At 31.3% G+C, this 27,621-nt stretch overlaps 2 protein-coding genes across 2 annotated transcripts; both read left to right on the plus strand.

Annotated features, from left to right (window-relative positions):
• Window positions 1–20,978: 20,978 nt before the first annotated feature.
• Window positions 20,979–22,151, plus strand: LOC107607895 (uncharacterized). The gene is made up of 3 exons (XM_088495109.1): window positions 20,979–21,278; window positions 21,497–21,593; window positions 21,985–22,151. The coding sequence occupies exons 1-3, from the start codon at window positions 20,979–20,981 to the stop codon at window positions 22,149–22,151; spliced, it is 564 nt and encodes a 187-aa protein (XP_088351235.1).
• A 2,260-nt stretch (window positions 22,152–24,411) lies between these two features.
• Window positions 24,412–27,564, plus strand: FIP1 (FH interacting protein 1). Its single transcript, XM_088492950.1, has 4 exons — window positions 24,412–25,068; window positions 25,147–25,248; window positions 25,494–25,765; window positions 26,853–27,564. The coding sequence occupies exons 1-4, from the start codon at window positions 24,756–24,758 to the stop codon at window positions 27,024–27,026; spliced, it is 861 nt and encodes a 286-aa protein (XP_088349076.1). The 5' UTR covers window positions 24,412–24,755; the 3' UTR covers window positions 27,027–27,564.
• Window positions 27,565–27,621: the final 57 nt, after the last annotated feature.

Genomic DNA, 27,621 nt, shown 5'->3' on the forward strand with positions numbered 1-27,621 from the left:
CAGCACTTAACAATAAGTAAAATGTAGTCTAAAAAAAAATGAAAGAGAAAATTAAGGTCAGGATAAGACATTAAGACATGCAAGAAGTTAGATGGTGTAATAGAATGAAGACAGAAGCTGTGCATAGCACATGCTTGAAAACTGCTACACAAACGTTTTCGGGAACAAAGCCATCCCTGCTTATTTCTCATCATTCACTTTCACCCAAAGAAGCCAAAAAAACCAAATACAAAGCCTAGGACTCTTTGTTAAATTGTTGTACATGCTTATTTGCACCTATTTTAAACACCATATTCATTTAATGTTCGCTTAATATTTGCTTTTTATGTATATTTTTTTTGAAAATATTTAACAAAAAAAATTAGTCAAATAAAAATAGAACTTACTTTATTTAATATTTATTAATTATTAAAAAATAAAAAAATTCTGACTTTTTATTTTTATCTCCTTAGCATTATCGATTTATTTTATATCTAACTGTGTTTTAATAAAAAAATAATAAATATCATTACATGTTGTCGTGTGTAATTTTAATTTTAGTTTAGATTTTTAAAATAATTTTATAAATAATATATAATTATTAATTAATATAAAAAATTATCTTAAATGTTTTATACTATTTAAAAATATATTAAAAAATATTTTAATTTATATTTTAATATAAATAAAATATCAATATATAGTTATAATTTATCTAAAAATTATTTTATAATTTATATATATTTATGTTTGTAAAAAACTAAAATTAGTGTATCTATATTCTTATATTATAGGAAGATTTTTAAGTATACTGTTATATCGGTATATCATGATTTTTAACCGTTGATCTTAATTATATATATTATATATATTTTTTATAATTAAGATCAATGATTAAAAATCACTGAAACACCGGTACATGACACACTTGAAAATTTTCCTACATTATACATGTGGCATGCCGTATTTTTGTTAGTATCCGTACACCAATACATGATAGTATAAAATTAGGCCAAGGATTCAGTAGTCTTCTAAAATAAAGGGGCACTAATAATCTTCTTGAAATATTTACAAATTGTAGCTCACACTTTTTTAAGAAATTATAATTCCCCTGCCCATTTTTTATTTTAACCCATGCTTGTTTCAATTTATTGTTAAGCTTGGGTCATGTAACTTGGGGGGTTCTTTCCAGAAGGTGGTGTTTGTGGTCAATTTTTTATTTGAAGCTGTTGAGTGACTGCATTTTTTATTTTTGTTACAGATTGGACACAAGCTAAGATATGTTTTTTTGTTGGTAGATTTGACTATATATGATACTGAATCAATTTGAAACTGTTCTCAAATCCTATAATCCAAGATTTTAAAAGTCGAATCAATCATTAAATAAATAGAATCAGATATTCAAAAATTTAAAGGTTTTATAAATAAAGTTTAACTGGAATCGAACTGAGTATAATATATTAATATATTTGTTTATAAAAAATATAATTTTAAAAAATAATTTTTTATATTTTATTATTTTAAATTAATTAATCCGCTAAAAAATCATATCAATTTAACTAATTAATTGATTTTTTGACTAATTTTTTTATTCTTTAATCGATTTTTTGCTATCATTATTTTACCTTAACTGAATTTATTTAATAACAGATTTTTAGTTAATTCGATTGAACCATCATTTTGACTTTATTCTCAAAACTATACTGTAAACAAATAAAAAAATGGATATATAATACTACAACTAACATCAAATGATATAGGTCAACGAGTTATAATTTAAATGACATAGTTTTTTCATATTCACCTAGAGATCACGGGTTCGAGTCTCTTTCTCTTTGAAAAAAAAAAGGATCCCGCTAGGGAGACAATGGACTATTTGTACAATGTGTACAATGAGCTATTGAGTTACAAAATGAACATCCACATACTATCTAGAATAACCATCCGAGTACTAGCGATAATAAACATCTTCCCAAAAGCTTAAATTGATTTTGGGTTCACCAAAGATCGAACTCTTGAGTTTTTGGATCTAGTGCTCTAATACCATGTCATGATACTACTCATCCCAAAAGTTTCAGTTGATAGAAAAATGTAACACTAATGATTATATCTCTAATACTCCCTAAACCTCCATTGTATACATTGTATAAATATTCTATTGTCTCCTCATACTTTCCCAAAAAAAAATATCAAATGTTGTAGCTAATGAGTTATAACTCAAATGACATAATCTCTCCATACTCATCTAAAAGATTACGGATTCGAGTCTCCCTATCTTTGACTAAAAAAAAAACATCAAATGTTGTATCATCATTAATACCATCACATGATAAACTTAATCATATATTAATTAGAATTAAAACCTTACACTAACATTGGGTATTGACATGAAATAATTAAACCTTGTTAAATAAAAATAGCGATATGGATATAATTTTTGGCACGAAATTTTCCTGTTAATAGAACAGAAGGAAGTAGATGATTTGGGGAGAGGGTTAACAGGGGAAGATTCAGAGCAAAAGTTCAAAAAAGGGTTAAGAGTAAAAAAAAAAAAAGAAAAATATCACAATTTTTTTAATTTAATAATCAAATAATATATTTTAATATACATGTTTAAATATGATAACTAACTAATACTAAAAATAATAAATTTTAATTATCTTTTAACATTCTTGGTAAAGGTTTACTCCCACGTTGATTGAATTTCTTAACATATGCAGTTTTCTTTTACATGGGTCCATGTTTGTGTCTTTATATGCACACCTTGTGTTTGTATAAAAGATAGAACTTGTGGGATCAGAAACTTGCTTTCTCCTTTTGTAATTTCATATGCATATAGTAAGCTAGTAGCTATGTCGATAGAGACATTATTCACACAAAATCAAATTCGTATCAGCACATATTAATATAAGATAATGGAGAATAAAAAGTTTTATGGCAACCATTTTGACATATTACCACACACATATATGACTATATGTTATAATAATTAATAATAATGCTCGAGTACTTTCCAATCATGCTGAATCCAAGCTACATTTTTTCATATTGGACATTTTTGGAGTCATTTACAAAACAAGCAATCATCTTAATCAATGTAAATCGTGTCGTACGTATAGATCCTTTTTTGATAGACCGGAAGAAAAGTTTGGAAAAATAAACAAAAATATATATAGATTTTTACCGTTAAAATTTTTAGATTTGAATAATTTCAGTGTGAAATATGATAATATTTTATCATTTTGATATTTTACATTGCTATGATGATAGTACAAAACGATTTTGTAAAAAAAATATTATTTTAATTATAAAAGGACAAAGTTGTGTAATCACCCATAACAACATTTTTTTTAAAGTAAAAGAGCTCAACACACTAAGGTGGAGTATACAGTAGCAAACAACACAAACAGACAGACAACTCCAAAAAAATTCTAAACCAAAAGAAAAGAAATCCCCACGTCATCTCCGGCAAAACCATCAACAACACTAGGGATGTACACCTCTCCACTCGTTGCAGCTAAGCATGGTCATGGTGATGATATCTTCTACGCCTTTGCTTTGATTCTGAAATATCCTCCTATTTCTCTCCATCCAAATGTGCTAAATGATCGCACAGAAGCACCTCAAACGCTGCTTTCGATCTTCTTTTCTATGCGGCTCATCTATCCAACTTAGGAAATGGTCCTTCACTAACCTCGGAAAAGCCCAGAGCCGGCCAAACACTGCTATCCATGCACTCCACACCTGTCAAGCAAATTCACAGCCAAGAAACAAGTGATGGACCTGCTCAACATTCTTATTACATAAAACACAACTCTTATCATCCTGGCTAATAATCCTGAACCAACTTAGCCGTTCCTTGGTATTCACCCTGCCTACCAGGACAAACCAAGCAAACAGTTCTACTCTTGGTGGAACCAAACCTTTCCAGATGGTTTTCGTGAAGCTGTAACTGGTTACATCTTTTGATAGCATTCTTTCTTGTAGCACATGCATAAAAGAGTTAGTAAAAAAGATACCAAGTCTATCATATTTCCACACAACTCTATCCTCCTTATTATTCGCTAGCCTCATAGGTCTCAAAGCCTCATGTAGCTGACTCAGAAGGTCTAACTCCCACTGAAAAAGCTCTCGCCTCCATTGGAAGTTCCAAACCCACTCTAACTCATCTCAAAACCCACAATCCCCAATAACCGAACCACCTTGGTTTGAAACAAAGAAGAGCCTGGGGAACCGATCTTTCAAGGAACCACAATACAACCAAACATCTTCTAAAAACTGAGTCCGTCGTCCATCACCAATCTCCATAGCCAGTCCTGTAATCATCTTATCCCTTAGATGCTGCTCCTTAATTTGTATATGAAAAATATTCTTCCATGGGCCTCCTCTAACAGGCAACACTTGAGTGGACAGTAACTCATTCGGCCTCAGATTATTACAGGAACAGGCCACCTTCTTCCACAACGGGCACTCTTCCTTAGCAAAACGCCACCACCACTTAAACAACAGTGCAGTGTTACGAATCATAGCATCTCCAACTCCCAACCCACCTATCTTCTTACTCCCATTTCACCAGCGCCATACCATTCCTCCCATTCTCCTTACTCCATAGAAATCTTCTCTGTAAGGAAATCAAATTCTCAGCAACTGCATTCGACATCTTATATAAGTTCAAATAATACACTGGCAAACTATTCAAAACCACCCATAACAACATATAATACATACTTTAGATCATCTTTAAATACTTTACCACTCATAATCTAATATACAAAAATAAAAGTTTGATTTTTACACGGTGAATAAATTTATATTTTAATATTTTAATGAATTATGTGTACACACTAAGATTAAGTTTCATTGGTCATTTCTATCCTTTTGTCATCTGATTAACTTTCTCGTTAGTAGACAAATGACATATTATTTGTTATGATAATTTTGTTTATTGTGTGATCTAGATTTAACAAATAAAAATAAATAAAAACTTAAACGATAAAGTGAAATTTACAAAATTGAATTTGGTATGAAAAAAAAAACTTTACACTGACATTTGTATTCAATGTTGATGCAAATGAAAACTATAAAACAATCTTAACATATATTTCTATTTCTTTTACTTATAGGGCATTACAATCACGAATAAAAAGTGTTAATAAACAATCACAAAAGACAGATACTTATTTTTAAGTAAATACACTACACCTATTTTTTAATCTCTTTAATTTTTCATTATTCCTATTGATTGTCTGCAACATCTTCGTGTCTTCTTCGTCCTTCTGTTTGTTTTCTTCTACATACTTTCATTTGTTTTTTCACTCTTCTCCTGAATTTCTCAATTTTTTTCGGCATCAACAACTTCATTAGCTCAAATGAAATAATCACACCTCAATTCAACCTTCTGCATTCATGAATCCAAGGACAATTTCAGCCATTTATCACATACCTCCCATGACGGACAATAAAAAAACAATCTCTCTGGATTCTACTCCGTCGCAGACTCAAGCACCACTGCGTCAAGTCAATGCAAACACTTGTCATTGTTGTAGTCGAACTTCTTCTTATTCTTCGGTGCAGAAGAAGAGCCACCACAAGCTTTCGCACAAGTTTAGGGTATGTTCTTTTTTTTGTTCAGATTGTGACATTTTTGTATGTCAATATGAATTAACACGAAGAAAACGTTGAAGATTTCACTTTAACATTTAATTTTTATTTATTTTTATTTGTTAAATCCAGGTCACATAATATACAGAACCATCATGGCAAATAACGTGCCATCTGTCAACTACTACTAACAAAAAAGTTAATCAGATGATAGAATGGTAGAAATGACCAATGAAACTTGATATTAGTGTGTATACATGACTCATTAAAGTATTAGAATGTATATTTGTTCACCGTATGAAAATCTATATGTATTTTTGTCCATTTGTCTAAAAAGTTTCTTGCAATATGAAACGTAACTAGAAGTAACTCAATAAGAATAAAATAGAACTAATAGCAAGAGTTCATAATGACTCTTGAATATAATAGTAACCAACCATATGAGAAAAAAAATCAATGAAAGTAATGAAAGTCCTCAAGTATTAGATGTAGCATAAGCTTCCAAATCTTCTTCCAAAGGAGATAAACCCAATAATAATAATAAGAAGATTTAATGACCAGAGAGAGAGAGCAGAAGGAAGAGAAGAATATTCAAGAAGAAAAAGGATTACCACTCATTATCTACAGCACATAATTTTTTGAGCTAAGTATTTATTTGCATTTGCTCAAACTTTTGCGTATTTTCTTTTTTATTTGATCTGCTGCCATCTGTCATTCAACACTAACTAACTCTGCATTTAGCTTTCTTTGTGGTTGAATTACCTCTTTTGTCCTTACTTCATTTTCTTTACTCATTACAATATTTTTCCCTTTAAAGACAACCTTGTCCTCAAGGTTGAAGTGAGAAAAAAGCTTCATGAACTCTTTAGAATTTTTCCATGTGGCAAGCTCTTGAGGAGTGCCTTTCCATTACACCAATAGCTGGGGTACCTCACTGTTCCCCGGCATAAGCACCCTTTTGGCTAAGATCGCTTGTGGCATTATTATTGGACCTTGTTCACTAGTTGTCAATGACAGTAGAATATATTGTTGAGTATCATTTCCACGAAACTTCTTTAATAATGAAATGTAAAATATTGGGTGTATTTTAGCACTTTCTGCCAATTGCAGCTTGTATGCAACAGGGCTGAGTTTGGTAAGAATTTTAAAGGGGCCAAAGGAACTCACCCCTAGTTTATAATTCTTTTGTTGATGATATGGCTGTAATTTAACTAGCACCATGTCCCCTTCATGTAATTTCCAGTGTTGTCTTTTTTTATTAGCATGATCTTTCATAAATTATTGAGCCTTGTAGATGTTAACTTTGAGCCTCTCAAGAAGCTGGTCTCGTTCTTGCAACATAGCTTGTAAGTGAGGTGCATAATTAGAATTCTTGTGTTATCGCATGAGTCTCGGGGTTCCTCACCAAATAATGCCTTATAAGGGGTCATCTTGATATTGCTATGGAATGAAGTGTTGTACCAATATTAAGCCATGGGAGAAGTTTCAGCCAACCTTTTGAATTTTCATAGCAGAAGCAGAGTACATCTCTAAAATCTTGTTAAAAACTTCACTTTAGCCATCGGTTTAGGGGTGGTACGGAGAACTCATTGTGAGTGTAGTGCCTTGTAGCTTGAACAGCTGCTGCCAAAAATGACTAATAAAGACCTTGTCCCAATTTGAAAATATGGACTTGAGAAATCCATATAACTTTGCAACATTACTAATGAAGGCTTCAACAACGGTAACACTATTGAAATCTGATTGGAGGGGAACAAAGTGGGCAAACTTAGAGAGTCTATCAATTATCCCCATAATGACAGTACAAGATTGAGCGAGAGGTAGTATTGTGATGAAATCCATACATATATCTTCCCATAACTTTGAAGGAATTGGAAGCGGTTGCAAAAGGCCCGAGGACAGCTGAATTTCAGTCTTTTCCTTTTGCCATATCACACAATTGAGGATAACTTCTTTGATTTGATGTTGCATCTTGGGCTTGTAGAATTGAGCACATATTCTCTCAATTGTCCGTGCTATTCCTGAGTGACCCCCTACCTTGCTGGTATGAAACTCAATCATGACATCTTGTAGCAGTTGATATTTTTCTGGGATAACTTTGCGATCCTTTCACATCAAAAATCTATTTCTAAGTGAGTAATTTCGGTATTTCATCTGGTTGGGATCCATGCATGCTTGTGTAATTCGGTTAAACTCAGCATCATCACCTATAGCACATTGTAGTTGTTGTAACCATGTTACCTGTGGCTCAGACCATGCAGCAAAGAGGCTTCTAGACAAGGCATCAGCTGGTATGTTCTCTTTTTCCGGCTTATATTGTATCTCAAAGTCATAACCAAAGAAAGTATGTAACCACTGCTGTTGTTTCGATGTGTGTAATGATTACTCCAAGAGTGACTTCATGCTTTTTTGATCAGTTTTTATAATGAATTTTCTTTCCACTAAGTAATGTCTAAATTTGGCGTGATCGCATAAAGTTTCCGAACATATGCTGACTGTTTTTGCATTCTTAGGGATAACTTCTTTGAAAAATAGGCAATAGGATGGTCACTTTGGCTTAAGACAGCTCCGATCCCAAATCTAGATGCATCAGTCTCAATGATGAAGGGTTGAGCAAAATTCGGCAAGGCGAGGACTGGTGCAGGTGTGATAGCACTCTTTAATTGCTCAAAAGCTGTAGCAACTTCTAAATTCCATACAAAAGAATCTTTCTTCAATAGATCATATAAAGGGATAGCCATGGATGTATACCCTTCGATAAAACTTCTGTAATAGCCTGTAAGTCCCAAAAATCCCTAAGTTGTTTCAAGTTCATTGGAATTGGTCATTCTACCACTGTCACTATTTTATTTTTCTCCATATTCAAGCCTTGCCCATTGATGGTATGTCCCAGATGATCTATTTCTTCTGCACCAAAAGAACACTTCAAAATTTTGGCAAAGAAAGACTCCCTTTTTAATACCTCCAAAACAACTTGTAAGTGATTCAAGTGTGAAGGCCAAGTGGGACTGTAAACTAAGATGTCCTAAAAAAATATAAGAACAAACATTCCCAAGAACTCTCTAAAAATATCATTCATCAATGCTTAGAATGTGGCTGGTGCGTTCGTCAGACCAAATGGCATTACCAACAACCACTCATCGTGTCCTTGGTGAGTCCTAAAAGCAGTCTTATGCATGTCTTTGGGAGTAACCAATATTTGATGATAGCCAGATCTTAAGTCCACTTTAGAAAAAATATTTATCACCGAATAATTCATCAAGAAGTTCATCCACTGTTGGAATAGGAAATGAATCCTTGATTGTAATTTGCATTTAAAGCACAATAATCTGTGCAAAAGCGCCATATCCATCTTTCTTTTTTACCAATAAGACAGAGGAAGAGAACGGGTTCTTACTAGGTTGAATAATACCTTCTCTTAGCATTTCTTCAATCATCAATTCAATTTGTTCCTTCTAGCTATGTGGGTATCTATAAATTCTGCCTTTCACTGGAGGCGCATTTCTCAACAATGGAATGCAATGATCATGAGCTCTTTGAGGTGGTATGCCTTCAGGTTAGTCAAGTACATCCTTATAATTATGCAATAGTAATGCCAATTCTAGTTCTATATTAGAAGGTAATTCAAGCAACTTTTCTGACAACTGCACTTGTTTCACATGTGAATTGTAAGGTAAATGCTTCTGCGATAGCATCTGTGCTTTGCAACCTGCGAATATTATGGAATTGTGCCTCCTGTGGTAAATAGTTACAATCTTCTTGTAGAGTAATCAGTTTTTCATGATGGCAGAATCGAATTCTTAAAGCATCATAATTAGCTAAGTGCTCCTTAAAATTTTTTTAACCAAGTATCACCTAGTACCAGATCAGCTCCTGAGAATGGGAGAAGGTAAGCTGGCATCTTCAATGTATGACCTTGAGTTTGCACAGACAATTCTCTAACAAATCTCTCAACATCCATAACTTGACTATTTCCTACAACTACTCAAAATCTTGGTGATGGTTCCACTGCCAATTGTAAAAATCTTGCAACTCTTGGTTGGAGGAAGGTGTCTGAGCTACCCTCATCTATTAAAACCTGCACCTCCATTCCATTGATAAATGCCTTGAAGCGAATCACCCCTAAGGCTAGAATCTCTTTCATCGCATTGAATGAGAGGTGATGAGCCACTGCTAATTGAGCTTGCTAAGTATCACCTTGTTCCAGTTGCTGCGGTATTTCCAACTCATCCACTGTTACATAACATTCTTTAGCCTCTTCCATTTGCAACATTAAGAGGCCTCTATTAAGGCACTTATGATCAAAGAAATTTTTTTATCACACTAATAACATAGTCCTTTGTCTCTGCGTAATTGCATTTCAGCTAGGGATATATTTCTAATTGTGTGAGCCAGAGGTTTTATGTTTGAGGTTGGAAGCAATGGTGGTAATGGTGGTTTGGGTGATGGTTTTGGTGTGAGGCTATTATTAGGAGTGGAAGTGTTTCGATTGGCATTTGAGCCAAAAGAGTGACGAAAATTAGTGGTGTACTTCTTTTCAAATAATTTGGCCAAAAAGACTGCTCGAATAAGGGAACCAAGGCATTGAGTTATCACATGCCGTTAATAAAGCAATCCACTAATGCTTCCAGGGGATTAATTTATGATCTATTAGCCAAGGCAATGAATTCCGAATAATAATCTGCTACAGATCCTTTTGGGTAAGTTTAAAAAGAATAGCCATTGGGCAATCAAACAAGGGCGGGCCAAATTCAATTTCAATTGCCCTTTTTAACTCAAACCAAGTCGTGAAAGGTTGGTTACGTTGCATCATTTGATACCAAGGTACTGTGCCCTTGTCCATATGAATTGAAGCAATTGCCAACTTCTCCTGTTCTAGTGTATTGTAATAATTGAAATATTGATCTGCATTAAAAATCCAAGATATGGCATTCATACCATCAAATCTTGAAAATTCGAAATTGAGCCTTCTCGAGTTTGGCATGGAACGAGTGAAGGAAATGACACCAGACGCAGAGTTCGGATCATGGTCCAGAGAATCTTTTTGTCTTGTGCTAGCTGACTCGATGAGAGCGCGCAATGCTTCAAATTGTTGTTGATTATCCTCAGCCCATTTTTAGCGATAGTGCTCGCTGATCTCTAGCCAATTTTAGCTCACGTTGTTCTTCGATTTTTTGCTCCATCATTGTAGCATTTTTAGATCTTTTTGGGCATTTTTTATACCTGCATCCAAATCCTTCATTCGGATGTCTCTGCCATGATTCTATGAAAGCACCAATAAAACATAACTAGAAGTAACTCAAAAAGAATAAAATAGAATTAATAGCAAGAGTTCATAATGACTCTTTAATATAAAAGTAGCCAACCATACGAAAAAAAATCCAATGAAAATAATGAAAGTCCTCAAGCATTAGACGCAGCATAAGCCTCCAAGTCTTCTTCTAAAGGAGATAAACCTAATAATAAAAAAATTTAGTGACCAGAGAAAATGAGCAGAAAAAAAAAAGAATATTTAAGAAGAAAAAGAATTATCAGTATCACTCAGTATCTGCAGCATATAGTTTTTGAGCTAAATATTTGTTTGCTTTTGTCTCAAATTTTTACGTATTTTTTTTATTTGATCTACTATTATCTGTTCTTCAATTCTAATTAATTCTGCATTTAATTTTTTTGTGTGGTTGAATTATTCTTTTTATCCTTATTTCATTTTCTTTACTCATTATACAATAAAACTATTAGAAACACATTATTGTGACTATTATTTGAGTTTCATGATTGAATTAATTAACTTAATATATATACGAAAAGAGTAATTAGTTTAGACTATCTAAATGTGGTGAAATTGTTCAAGCTTTTACATGTGGTCAAATTTGATCGCACCGAACATTAACGGAAAAAGCATATGTTTGCATTGTTGGCTATTGAGTGATCACTAACCCTAATTATTATCCATTAAATCTAATAATCCAATTAACTTACATTATTTTAACTTGCCAACATTATTATAGCTTTTGATTTAGTGATGAATAGTAATACTTGATCAACAAATGATAAGTCATGATCCGAATATCCATATTGACACTAGAGAATTGTTGGTTTTATTTAACCTCAATTACTCTTAAAATTTGATGGATTTAGTGAACATTTTAATCTACGAGGCTAAATAATAAGGGTTATCATGCGTAGATATATGCTCATATGATGTTGTAGGGTCCAATAGGCCGGCCCAGTAATATGCAGAAACGATACATATTTGTCTTAATGGTTTCATAATTTAGTTCCAATGAGTTATCACTCAAATAGTATAGTCTTTTCATACTCAATTAAAAAATTACGGGTTCGAGTCTCTTATTTTTTGCGATTTATCTTTAAGAATAAGATAAAATAAAACACTGAAACAATATACAAAAATTTATATTTTATATTTTATTTGATAATAACTTAAAATAAATTATAAAAATTTAATTTATTCTTTTTTTTTCAAAAATTTAGAGAAAAAATATAATAATAAAAAATATAATTATAAAAAATTAATAAAAATAATAAAATAAAAAAATAAAAAAATTATGTCTTTTATTAATATTTTTTTATTTTTTTTATTAAAATAAATATAAAATATACTAATTTAATATTTTTAGACATAATATTTTTATTTATATCTCATTTATTAAATATAATTTTATATTTTTATATTTCTGTCTTAATAATTCGTACTTGGAAACAAACAACCTAAGTAACGCTAGTACAAGCAGAGGCCAGAAAGGTTATAATTACTTTCTTGGAAGCAACTGCAGCCACTCTTTTTTTGCTCTTTAATTTTTCATGTAACGCTGGCAAAGTAATAAGAAAAACATTGGCATTAATGAATCTTAAAAGTACATCAAATAACAATTTGCATGCCATTACCCACGGCTTGTAAGAAAATTCCACCAATTATCATTAGGCCATCTACCGATTTAGTGGGCTTCACAAACGATTATGCTTTGGATATTTTCTGTCCCATGAAATGCATCCAAAGACATACTCCTAATTTGCAGACTAAAATCCAAAAAAGAAAATCCAACCCAAACCAGAAACCCATAGTGAATTCAAAACTTCAAGCCCGAACTTCTTTCAACCTGTTGTATTATGGGTTTGTTTGGATAAATTTAAAAAAAAAAATTTTTTTGAGTTATCTTATTTTAAAATATTTTATAAAAAATAAAAATAATTTTATATTTATATGTCTTATGTAAAAAAATATTTTATCTATTAATTATATTTAGGTATAATAATATAAAAATAATTTTTTTATTTATTATGTAAAAAACATCTTTTTTTTAAAAAATAAATCTTTTAAAAAAATATAAGTTATAGCTTCTTAAAAAAAGTTTATTTTATTTTTTTAGTATTTTTATTTTTACTATTAGAAATTTACTAAATACGTTAAAAAAATATTTTTAATTAAAAAATATTTTTTATTAACTTAATAGCATCCAAACAAAAACTATGTTTTTAATTATAACATAATTATTTACTATAATTCACATAAAAATATGATCCATTCCTCAATATAAATTATAATTCAGGTTTAATTGTTCATAATAAATTATAATTCGGCCTTAAATATTATTTATTCTTAGCTTGTAATCTATCGGCCTATTAGTCATTATTGATGACTTAATGACCAAATGGTCATAACATTAATATTCTTCATCATCCTAATGTCTATATAAAATACTATCTATCTCTTAAGGAAAAATTCATGAATACACTAGTCTCATATTTTATGTTTAGATACTCATATGATTGATTTTATGGTGTCTATATGTCTATTAACTATTCATTGACATTTTATATTCATAAAATTTTTCTATTTTTTAAACACTTATTGACTTGAATATTAAAATATTTTTTTTAGGTATCCACCCTTTATGTTCTTTAGCGTTCGAATTATATTTACTTCATCAAAAAAAAAACATATGACAATAAAAATATGAATTATACCTCAAAAATTCATTAATACAAAAATAAGATGTCTTATAATTAAAAAGATAATTTGAAATATTTGCCTATATTTTTTAATATAATACGTATTTACATTTTAATTATATTTTTGTATAAATAGTCATATTTTATTATACGATATTTTAAGTTTCTAAAAATTATATTTTAATTTGTTATTTTTATATAATGTAATAACATAAAAAATGATTATAATTTAATAGTTAAAAAAAAAGTGAGAGAAAAATATTATTAAAAAAAATTTCTATATAAGTCACCAAGTTAGTGATTAGAGAATTTATATAGACTATAATTTTGAGAGAAAAAATTTGCAAAATAACTAAAAAAATCAAATCAAAGTTGGTGAATTCTCCTTAGATACATAATCATGAGTTTACAAATTCATACTAATTTAAAGCGTGAATTAGATTTTTTCGTGAGTTTAGAATTTAGACATTAGGCTCATTTTTTTTTATATGCAACTTGTGTGTGTTGTGCGTGGTTATAGAGATGAGTAGTATTAGACATGAATGTGGGGCAACGTTTTCTGAATCATGGGGTGAAGAAATTGTATCGTATGATTTCTTTGTTAAAGAAATTAAGAACACAAATCGGATGGTCTGATTTGTGTGAGAGGAAAAATTTAAAATTTAGTGTATTTGATCGGACCGTCGGATTTCAATATAGTTTTTTTTTTTTATTTTGGAAAAATCAAATCAAACCGTCCAATTTGATTATAATATATTAAATAGAAATCGATTGGTCCAATTTGTTTTATATATGTGTGTGTATGTTATACGAGTTTGCAGATATCCTCTCATCCTTCTTCTTTCCTAAGCTCTTCCACCCAAATCTATCTCTATCATTTCGTATGGTTTTAAAAAAATTGACAGTGGAATTCATATTCATGTGAGTGAGAAAAATGGATGATAGAGTCCTATTAAAAGTATATTATTTTGGTCAAATTTTATTACAAACATCTGAAGGAGTAAAATTTGTTTGTGAAAATCCGTTAAATGTTGTTATTCCATTTACAATTTCATTCGAAGAACTAAAAAGTATGATTTGTGAGAAGATAGATTCTGAAATATCAAGAAAAATCAGGTATCTTATACCGGTATTTGGTGAATTCGTTCAATTTTAAACTAAATATATAATTGATGAAGCGAGCATGAAAGAGATGTTTTCAATGTATATTGAAAGTTATGCTCAGATGTCGTTCATTGAGTTGTATATTGAGTTCGAACAATTTGAAGCTGACCGAAATATTGAACGGAAAGATTATAATAGTGACAGTGAAGAAGAGTTTGAAAGCAATTACGAAGTTGTTGGTGCATATGGAGACGAAGATAATGGTGACGACACTATGGAGGCAAATGTGACAGACGTTGCAAATGCACTGGCAAATGAACATCCATTTGAGGAGCCATCTTTTATGCGAACTTTGAATTTAGAAGCCATGCATACTCCGGAGTTTCCTGAATATATGAATACAGGTACGTAATTGCCTATATTTATACGAATGATTAAAATTTTGTTATAATTTATATTGATCGATGGACAAAATAGTTACTTGACATGTGAAAATAACAGTAATTAGCATTTGTTTATGTGTTTATTTAGTTAAATTTAAGATAATAATCTTTTAGTTAGTTATTTATTTAGTTAAATATTAGTTAGTATTTATTAATTAGTATTTATTTATGTGATTATGTTTTCTTTTGGTTAAAATTGAGATAGTTACTTGATGTAAACTTTATTTATATTAATATTGATCTATTGATTTTTTATATTAATATTAAAATAAATATTAATATTGTAATATTGCTACGACATATGAATATTTATTTATGTTAATATTAATTTTTTGATATGATTGATTTATAAGTTATAGATAGATTTTACTTTTAATTTCACTCATTAAATATTTGTTTATTAAATATTTATGGTATGGCTGTCGTCGTGGTAGACATTTCTATTGTGGCAGATGGTAAATTTGCCATGGGGATGAAATTCAATTCTAGGGGAGCTGTTATTATGGCGATGAAAGATTATACCATTCGAAGAGGTGTAGACTACCGAATGTATGAGTCGGAGTCATTGACATTTTATGCCAAGTGTACACAGTATGGGTCAGGTTGTGATTGGCTGATTAGAATTAGCATGATCCGCAGAAAGTACTATTGGGTTATAAATAGGTATAATGGTAGTCACACTTGTACCAGAGTGACCATTTCTCAGGATCATTCGAAGCTGGATTCAAACACAATTGCAGAAGTAATAAAGCCGTTGGTAGAGGCTGACCCCTCGATAAAGGTGAAATCAGTTATTGCAGAAGTGCCATCGAAGTTCAATTACATCGAGTTTTCTAGAGTTATTACCCCTGCATTAGAGCATTCATACATTGTAAACCAGTTGTCCAGGTGGATGGAACTCACTTGTATGAAAAGTATAAGGGCTGTTTGTTGGTTGCAGTTTCACATGATGGTAACAACAATATCGTCCCAATTGTATTTGCCATTATGGAGGGAGAGACTTCTGATGCGTGACACTTTTTTCTTAGTAACCTGCGACAACATGTGGTGACTCGGAATAGTGTGGGATTGATCTCTGACCAACACAAATCCATCAATGCAGCTGTTGTCCGTAATAACGAGGCTTGGTTGCCTCCTAGAGTTTTCTAATTGTTTTGCATCAGGCATATAGAGTCGAATTTTTTGAGAAAGTTCAAGGCACCGTACATGCAAAAGCTTGTCGTCAATATAGGTAACGTTGAGTATGTCGACATTTGTTATTAACATAGTTACCTTTATACAATGTTTCTCATTTATAGTATTTGTCTTTTTTTTTTTTGCGCAGGATATTCGAGGACGGATTGCGAATACGACATGCGTTTCCAGCGTTTACGAGAACGGAGCGAGACTTACACTAACTGGTTAAATCGAATTCCCTGCGAACAGTACGCATTGGCATTCGATGGTGGTTACCGATGGAGTCACATGATCACGAACCTAGTAGAATGCATTAACTCAGTCTTGAAGGGTGCACTCAATCTCCCTATCACTGCACTTGTCAAAGTAATATTCTACAGACTTAATGAGTTGTTCACCCGAAAAAGAGTTGAGGCGGAGGCTCGAATTAATTCTCGACATGTTTTTTCTGAGCTTGTGACGTCAAAATTGCATGCAAATCAACTTGCATCAGGAAACATCCAGGTTAATTGCTTCGACAGGCAGAATGAGATATTTGAAGTACGTGAGATGTCAAGTGAATTGGAGTATGTCATCGACCTCCGTTGACAACGATGTGACTGTGGTGAGTTCCAGGTGGATCGAATTTCATGTCGATATGTGTTTGCATGTTGTGCGAATCAACAACTAGATTAGCAAGTGTATGTTCATGATGTTTATAAGATGGACAAAGTTCGAAGGGTTTACCGAGTTAGATTTAAGCCATTGAAGAATCCTACTACATGGCCTGTTGCAACAGGCCTCGATTCGTACCAAATCCGTTCCTGAGACGAATAACCAAAGGTCGTCCAAAGATGACACGTTTCTTGAACGAGATGGACATGCGAATGTTACGTGGTCCTCGGCGATGTAGGCAATGTGGGGTCGAGGGTCACAACCGTAGTAGATGCCGTCAGTCGGGTGGTGCAAGTGCCGGCAATAATGCTTAGTAGAGTTATATATTTTACATTTTTATGCTTATACTCCATGACATTTGTAACGTTCGCTTTATGAAATTATTATATGACATTTGCGATTTTATGTTTTATCCAAACACTCTACGATATTTGAAACATTCTACTTAATCAAATTACTCCATCACATTTGCGATTTCATATTTTATCCAAATACTCTACGATATTCAAAACTTTATAATTTATCCAAGTACTCTATGACATGCATAGTAATGATATATAAAAAAAATTAAATGATACATAGTTTTTATGTACACAACAACTATGTTCTCATCGTCCACTTTACATCTTTCACAAAATTTTAACATGTATACATAAATACAACTAACTTACCAATTATTTAACTATCATTATTAAAAAATTTTTTAAATTTAACTAAACAAAACATATTAATTAAATATCTAACAATAATAATTTATTCATAGCTACAATAATTTTATTTTTTACATAATTATTTATTTATTTATTCATAAATAATCGGGTAATAATTATTCATGTTTCACTAATAATAAATACTAACTTACTATTAATAATAACTAACTAACCCTAAACGGTATGACAAATCTAATTCAACTACAATAATATTATTTTTTACATAATTATTTATTTATTTATTCATAAATAAATCAGGTAATAATTATTTCTCTTTCACTAATAATAAATACTAACTTACTATTAATAATATCTAACTAACCCTAAACTGTATGACAAATCTAATTCAACTATAATAATATTACTATAATATATTTATGTTAATTTAATATCTAACAATAAATACATAATTATGACTCGATCAAAATATATAATCCTCTATAAAGTCTACTTTACAAAAATTATACAATAATACTAATAATAATAACGTAGCTCTAATAATAATAATTAATTATAATTCCCTAAATTATTACAAACATTTCTAAATATATATTTTTTACTAATCTATTATATTAGCCTAATACAAACAGTATCATTAATTAATATATTCACTAACTAAATTTAAATATATATTTCTAACTATTATACTAATTATCATTACCAATTTTCATTTTTAACAGTAGTTATAATATTTTAAATATATAAAAAAATTTAAAAACAATATACTTAATAATATAAAGTTTATGACGATAAACATCTTTACATTTTTTTTTTGACATTGTGATTAATTTTTTTTTAAAATTGAAAGAAGGTTAAAAAAGGTGATAAAGAGTAGAAAAATAGTGGCCGGATAGAAGAAAAGGACTATAAGGAGAGTGGGGCTTCAAGAGGAATATGTTAGGTTAAGGAAATCACCATTCTAGAGAGGAACACATGTGCAACACGTGGCAGGAAGGAGACAAATCAGACGGTTCGATTTATGCCCTCTTAAACCATCCGATTACTTATCTTAAACTCGGACAGTCCAATTTTTTCAATTCTGATGTTACATTCGCGTTAAACACTTATAAATTTCATAATTGTATTTTATCCCATTTTAGCTTCCATGTCTAAATTAAAAAGCGTAGGCATTACGTTATATAGTAAAGCGTGTGACTAATTTGGCTATTTTCAACTTTCTCTCTCTAACGCTGTGTTTGTTTAGATGGAAATTGGGGGGAATTAAACATGAACGAAAAGAAAAAGGAAAGAAATTTGAAGTTTCACTTGTTTGGGAATGAAAAAAAAAATGTAAAGGAAAAAATACAACAGTAGCAAAAAGTGAATGGGACCCACAAAAAACTTTTCTCTCCAACTAAGGCGAGAAAATGGAAAGAAAACTCGTTCCACTGCATCATTTCCAAACCCTACCCTTCTCTTTTTCTGAAGACTCTTCTTCAACCTGAGATTCAACTGTGCATGCTACCCACTTCCAACACTATCAACCAGTGCAAGTGTTACTAACGGTCCATTCCTCCACCACTTCTCAATCATTCTGGTCATGACATCTTGCATCTACGGGTCAAATCTGGTAAGTTTTCTATGTTGCTCTTATTTCACCTTTCATTCTTTATTAGATTCATAGATCTGTGGGTCTCAGGATCAATTTTGTAGTATAGGAACAAATATTATATTTTAGTTTGAATTATGAATTTATTAATTTTCATGCCTGAAAATTGTTTGATAAAATGTTCCAGTGAAAACATGCAAAGGTACTGATTTATAAGTTAATCAGAGTTGAAAAAATAGATGTGTGTATATACTATAGATAAGTTTTTTATGTTTCTCTTATTTTTCATTTGACGCTATATATTGATGGATCTGTGTTTGTGATTTAATTTTGAAGTATATGGACAGAGATTATATTTTGGTTTGATTTATTACTTTGTTAATTTTCATGTATGTAAACTGTTTAATCAAATGCTCCAATGAAAAAATGCTGATTCATACTTTGTTAACTTTTATGTCTATAAACTGCCTGATAAAATGCTCCAATCAAAATATAACTGCTAAAGTAAACTTGGTTTAGGTAAACTAATTGATTTCGTAGGACACACAGAAATTATTATTATTTGGGAGCTCAGTTATTAAAAACGATAGAAATTAACAACTTACCTTTCACCGCAAAGCAAACTTGTTCCACCGCACTTGTTAGCAAATTTGCTCTATAATCTACACTTTTATAACTATTCAGCTATTTTATTTACTTGTACACAAAATTCATAACTAATTCTCACATGGATAGGTGTTGAAGTTGATTAAAATATTTTTTTTAATCTAAAAGGACAACTAAAAAAACCTTAAGCAATTTTAAAGGATTTGATTAAGGTAATTTATGATATAACATATAACAAATTGATTACTATCTTCATGTGAATAGTCTTTATATATAAAAAAAATTATATTTCTTCGGGATGACTATCAAAGAGTCCATTACTTTATCTGTTTCAAGTTCAACAAATAACTTTGAAAAGTTGCAAGGCACTTTGCATATGCCGTCTCTGACCAAATTCAAGTTTAGTTTAGATTTTTCTGCTTATTTTCCACTAAGATAAGATCTTCAATATGGTCTCTTGTTTAATACTTTTCTTCTAAAATACTGTTTTATATATATCCATAAGTTTTTTTTATTTTTATGTAAATTTATACCCAAATCCACATTAACACCTATTACTTGTTTTCATTTTCTGTGTTTTTTATTTTTTTATTTTTTCTTTCATATGTAGTTTATGTTTAAATTTTTTTTAAAGGTATAAAAAATTATTATCTTTCAATTAGTTGAGATTCTTTTACACTTAATTATATTCTTCGATTAGGAGGTCATATATATGAATACTAGTTATTTAACTGCATTGCTTATGCTTTACATATGATGCTATCTTTTTTTGTTTTTGTTGGTGCTGTAAATCTACGATATGTACATTTGAAACTACAAAGTGCTTGTTAAATGGATAAGGCTAATCATGAAGAAAGTTTTTTGGTCCCCAATATGAAAGACATCTTTAATTGTGATTTTCCACTAAACCTTTTCTTTAAGTTTGGGGTCGATAATCAGGAAAATATGTTAACCTTGAAAACCAAGAACATATATTAACAGTTTCGAGGGAGGATTGGAAAAGACGACAGAAATTATGCACAATAACACTGATATGTTACATCGTGCACATGTTATATTTATTGAGATTTATGTCTACGCGGGTTGACAAATCCATCTCCCATAAATTGGTTAGGCGAGAACAAATTCGAACTACTTTAATGCAACAGTTAAGAGAAACTCATAGGTGTCGTGACATAACTACACATGAGTCCTGATGCATTTCTTCAATTGTGTGAGAAATTAAGAGCAACACGTCAAGTGAGGGATACAAAACATGTTACAGTAGAGGAGCAAGTTGCTAGGTTCTTGTATATAATAGCTCATAATGTGAAAACTAGAACCGTTTCTTTTTTCTACCACCGGTCTGGAGAAACTGTTAGCTGCCACTTCCATGCTGTGTTACAGACAATTATTTTATTAGAAGATGAATTTCTTCGACAACCATCTACATCTATTATTTCTCCGGCGATCCTTCACGATCATAGATTTTATCCTTATTTTAAGGTATGAACATGTACAATTACATGAATAAATAATTTTGATTGATATATACAATTTCATGTTACTTTATTAAATAATAGACTATCATTTAGGACTGTATTGGAGCTATAGATGGAACACATTTTCGTGTCAAAGTACCCATAGCAGATCAACCTAAATTTTGAGGGAGAAAAGACTGGCCAACACAAAATGTATTAGCTGCATGTGATTTTGATATGAAGTTCACTTATGTATTAACGGGTTGGGAAGGAACAGCATCTGACTCAAAAGTTCTTAAGAATGTATTATCGAGGGATGATAATCTTAAACTTCCACGAGGTTAGCATGTACATAAAACTATATTGTCTCATTAGTAGGTAAAGATTAATAGTTTGTGTGTTTATACTAAATTAATCATTTTTAATCATGGATTCTGTAGAAAAATTTTACTTTGGGGATGCTGGATTTATGGTGAAGCATGGATTAATTACCCCATATCAAAGTGTAAGGTATCACTTAAAAGAGTATGTAAGACGTGGCCAAAAAAAATGAAAAGAATTATTTAATCTTCGTCATGCTTCATTGAGAAATGTTATCGAAAGGTCATTTAGACTTTTAAAGAAAAGATTTGCAATAATCACAAGTGGCACTGAACCACATTATGACTTTGAGACTATGACTGAAATTGTGCTAGCTTGTTGCATATTACATAACTTTTTAATGGGTGTAGATCCTGATCCACATCTCATAGTTCAAGTTGACCGAGAACTACAAGAAAATAATCCAGAAGAGGATGAAGTAGTTCGACATGAACAAGATGAAGACTATAGGCGGGGGGCCATATTAAGGGATGAAATAGCTGCTCAAATGTGGGCTGACTATCAACTAGGGCTCTGATCACTCATTTCCAAAATTTTGCAAATAAAGTTATTAGTTATATTATCTGTGCGCTAAGTTGATTTTATAACTATGATTTGTTATTATTGAATTCATGTTACCTCTTGAAGTGTTATCATATTCTGTTTGAGGACTTTGATGTGCAATTATTGAATCATTTTGTCACCTGTTGTACTTATGGAGTGTATTGAATCTGTATTTGTTAAATAATTGATAAGATAGTTTACAAATAGTTTGATTTAAGATTATGGATGTTATTTCTATCCACTTGTTTTGTAGATTGAGAAGTGTTAATGGCAAGGAGAGCATCATGCCAAGGTGAGGCCACTAGTCGGGATACCCTAAGATGGACCGACGAAATGGATACAACCTTCATTGATGCTTTGATTGAAGAATGTCGCAAAGGTAATAGAGTGGATGACACATTTACTACAATGGCATATGACAACTTACTTTCACTTTTGAGATCTATCTATGATAACCACATCCGCAAAGAGAATCTTAAGAATAGACTCAAGACTTTAAAGGATCATTTTGGAGTTTGTTATGATAATTTTCATGGGCTTAGTGGATTTTCCTGAAATCCAATTACAAAGATGTTTGAGGCTGAAGTTGAAGTTTGGGAAGAATTGATTAATGTATACTTTATGTATTTACTCTCTTTTTTGGTATTAAATGTCACTAGTAATTATTGAAGAAGTATCTCAATAATATATATTTACATATAGGCACAGTCATAGTAAATATTCTTCTATTTGATTTAGGCAAAAACCAGAAGTGAAAAAGTGGATGCGTACTCCAATCAAACACTATGATAAACTATTTGAGATATATGGTACAGACAGGACAACAGAAAAACATGCTGAAAGTGCCAAAGAAAAAGTGAAAAGGTGGGAGAAGAATAAAGAAACAATTAACTTAAATGATGATGATAGTTTCTTAAATATGGAAGAAGAGTGGAATGAGGATCCAATTACTCCTCATGCTACTAGTTTTACAATTGGTCATAGTGCTATTGGTTTTCAAACCAAAAATGCTTTCTTTGGTCTGTAAATGGATTAGGAATAGGCTCTTTGTCTTTTATCTGCGGACATAGTGGATAGAAGACTTGAGTAGCTAAATTGAATGCTAAGAGAGAATTTTTTGGTGTTCCGGCTAACGTACGTCTTGCCACATTATATGAATTGATGAAAGAAGCAGGTGCACTCTAGGAACAATAGTGCTAGTAATGTGGCTAATATTTTGAGACTGGCACAAATATAACTTTAAGATCAAAATAGGTACAAGTATCTTCATATTTTGTGGGTAACATATCTATGACTTAATTAAGGCTTATAATGATAATAATTCTGTAACTGATGCAGTAACGTGATGTGAGAGAAATTAATGGGAGAAGTTATATTGATATGAACGTGAAAGGAAATGAAATAGTAGAATGCTGTAACTAGAAGTAAGTTATTAAAAAGGATAAAAATGAAAAAAAAATTGGACACCAAAAATGGATTTTCCCATTATATATTGTTATAGATAATACCTCATGTCTTTGTATTTTGTGACTTTCATAACTATAACTATTGTTAACTATGCTGTTAGTAATGAGTTAGTAAAAAAAGTCTATGCTATTAGTAATGACTTGATCAAAAAGGTCTCTGTATTAAGTTTGTTAGTTTCATATGTAATGACTTGATCATGTAAGATTTTTTTAATGTGTATTTGTAAATGTAATATAAGGCATAATATATTAATCAAATGATATAATGTGATTGGTTAGCCTCTTTAAAATTATGTACATGTAATTATTGATTTAGATATTTCTTCTTCTTGAAATTATTTCCAATTTATGTATTGAGATGAGTAATAAACAAAAATAAAATTTATATTTTATCTAATTAGATCACGCTAACTTTTTTATTATTATTATTATTATTATTATTATTCCTAACTTATTATATTATAAATATAATTAAATTTTGTTGTTATTATTTAATCACATTTATGAATATTTACATAATTGTATACATAATAATATGACTATATAATATAAAGAATAATATTGTCATTATATAACTTAATTCATTTTTTCTTTCATTTTCCTTTCCAAACAAATATAAATTATTTATCTTTTAATATCTTTCTATCATATTTTTTTTCTATCTAAACACACTCATAAAAAATAAATTTCACTTCAAATTCTTTCCTTTCTATTTCTTTTCACTCAATTTCTCTCCTAACCTATTTCTTTCCACCCCAAACAAAGTGTAATGGAATAAAAAGGTAAAATAAAATGTTACTCGGAGAAAAAACATATGATTAGGGGCAGAAAAGACAAAGATGAAAACCAAACGGTCCGATAGAAGCAAGCAACGGGCAGATGCAGAAAACGCGGAAACGATAGAAAAGAATAAGAAAATTGTAATTACTAAATTGGACGGTTTTCGATGAGATTGACTCTTTTGAATTCCAGAAGATTCCTTCCTTGCTCTGCGTTTAAGACAGAACAAACCCCAATTTCGGTGTTTCAGAAATCAGAATCGGAATCAGAATCAGAATCAGCATCTACAGCTAGTCAAAATCGTAATCGGAGAAGAAACCGAAGCGAACAAGATGAGTACTCCTTCTGATCAAACCACAAACGAAGCTAAAACAACAACACCACCACCGCCGCCGCCGAATGATTCTCCGTCTCAGTCTCAGTCTCAGCCTCACTCCACCGATTATGCTCCATACCCTAAAATTGACCCCAACGATGTTACTCCTCCTTTGCCACATCATCCTAATTTGACTTCTGAGCCGTTGCAACCGGTTACTAGTCCCGTCGCCGCTGAAACTCGCGCTCCGATTTCCGGCGACGCTGCAACCACCATGCCTCCCGAGTCCAATCCCTATGTCTCCCCTGCACCTGTTCAGCCATCAAAAAGTCCGTTTCTTTTTATTGATTCATTGTGTATCGCTGTCTTACTGTGTTCTTAACGTGATGTTTATTTGATCTGCTCAGATACTTTGGATTCGGTGAAGGATGTTCTTGGAAGATGGGGGAAGAAAGCCGCTGAAGCTACCAAGAAGGCCCAAGATCTATCTGGAAATATGTGGCAGCACTGTATGTCTCTTATTATTCGTGAAATTCCAGTTTTTTTTTTTTTTTTTTTTTTTTAATTGTTATTGTTGTGATGATTATTAATAGCTCTGGATCTGTTGAATCATGTCTCAATGTTAGTGCTTCCGTGTTTTTAGTTTTGTAGTTCTTCATGATGATGAAATCCAGAAATGTTACTTCTTGTGAAGCTTATATAGTTATATTGATATGTGTGTGTGTACACTTGTGTTTGACTTTATTTGAAACAGTGAAGACTGGTCCTAGTTTTGCTGATGCTGCTGTTGGGAGGATTGCTCAGAGCACAAAGGTTCTTGCAGAAGGTGGCTATGAGAAGATCTTCAGGCAAACTTTTGAGACTGTTCCGGAGGAGCAGCTCTTGAAAACGTATGCGTGCTACTTGTCCACCTCGGCCGGACCGGTAATGGGAGTTCTGTATTTGTCAACTGCAAAGCTTGCTTTTTGCAGTGATAACCCACTTTCTTACCAAACGGGTGATCAGACTCAGTGGAGCTATTATAAGGTAAGCTGCAAGTTTGTTGCTTAATATTGTCATACTCTAAATATAGCATGTTTCTTAATTCATTGAGAATTGATTTGATGAAATGATCCAATAACCGAAGCAGCATATATTGTTATACTTGTAGAACTTGATAGGAAGGAATTTGATTCAAGAGCTGTAAATCTTGCATGTTTCTATATTCTAAGTGATCAGTTCAGTCCCCTATTTCAACTCTTTCCTATTTGTTGAAGATAAGTATTGTTCATTAGTGTAGTGGTTGTATGCATTTGCTGACATTGTTTGAAATTTAAAATCAACAGTAAAAAATGTGCAGATAGGTAGTTCTATATGTTGGGGTGGGTGAGTTTTTCATTGTATTTTTGCTTCTTGTGCTTACTATATGTCATTCTGTTTCCTGAATTTTGATATCAATTAAAAAACAAAATAGAAGATTTGCTGATGACTTTCAGTCTGATGCTACAGTTTACATTTTACAAAACACCATATGAATGAGTTGCTGATCCTTTTCTATGTTGTCGGAAGTTATATTATTTGTCAATGCACGTTCAGCTGAACTTACCTGGTTGACCATTAGCCATTTGCACAAGATTTCTTAGAAAATATGTTGTGGGAAACAGTACTGCTCTTTTGGTTAACTGTGTTGTTTGGCAGTTGGAAGTGAACATTAGGAAGTCAACATTTATTTCAACCTTTAGAAGCTTTACTGATCATGTTGACTTGGTTATTTGATCATGGAATGATAGAGCGGCATTGAGGAAATGTGCCAACTTTGCTTTTAATACACAACTTTTAGTTATTTAATGTTTTCACTATACGGTCAGTAATTTAGTCAGCAATTTCATGTTAAGTGAAGTTTATAATTCTCATCTTAGTCATCTACTTTTTACCACCAAGACCTGAAAAGGAGATTGATCTCACTGTAGTTTTACTAGCACTTGCAACTCTAGGCTAAAGCTACAATCTGATTATCTAATTGTTTCATTTTGATTTTCACTGGAGTTCCAATATTTATCATATTCTTCACTCCAATGAGTTCCAATTTAGTATTCAAAATATTTAGATGCTGGTTTTCCTTACCATGGTGTAGGTGGTCATTCCGTTACATCAGCTGAGAGCGGTGAACCCATCAGCAAGCAAAACCAACCAATCGGAGAAATATATACAGATCATCTCTGTTGACAACCATGAATTTTGGTTCATGGGCTTTGTTCACTATGACAGCGCTGTTAAAAATATTCAAGGAGTGTTGCAAACCCGTTGATGCACACAGCACACGCCATCAAAGACCTTGCAATGGATGATGTTTATGTTGATAAGTTTTCATTCACAGAAACATGAAATGTTTTACTGCTGTATGGTAGTCCTCTGGTCTTATATAGTTTGTGGAGCTGTTGTTTGATTATTTCTGAAATTTAGATGGTGTTTGGTTTATATTTTTGTTTTCTATTTCTTTTTTTAGTATTTTCTCTTTTTAGAATTTTGAGAAAAGAAAAAGTGAAAACAATAGAATTTTATTTTCTGTTTTCACATCATGTTTTTACTTTTTCTTTTACAAAATTCTAAATATAAAAAATATTAAAAAAATTGAAAATGAAAACACAAAACTAAATTTACTCATAGTCTATCTTCATGGTACATAACTGTTGGTACATAACTGTTATTACAAAAATGTAATTTTTTCCATATGTGAATTCAGTTCCATATTACTTCTCTCAAACGTGTAAGTTTATTCATTTATTATAAGTTGAATGAATATAGACTATGGTTCTGCATTTTAATATATCAAATTCTAATGAAATGTTATTATGAGGTTGGTTGTGGTTTTTAAGTGTTTATCTTAGTACATGGACAGGTAG

The sequence above is a fragment of the Arachis ipaensis genome, chromosome B7 (genome assembly GCF_059453495.1).
Source record: "Arachis ipaensis isolate K30076 ecotype BB chromosome B7, ASM5945349v1, whole genome shotgun sequence".
Lineage (NCBI taxonomy): Eukaryota > Viridiplantae > Streptophyta > Magnoliopsida > Fabales > Fabaceae > Arachis > Arachis ipaensis.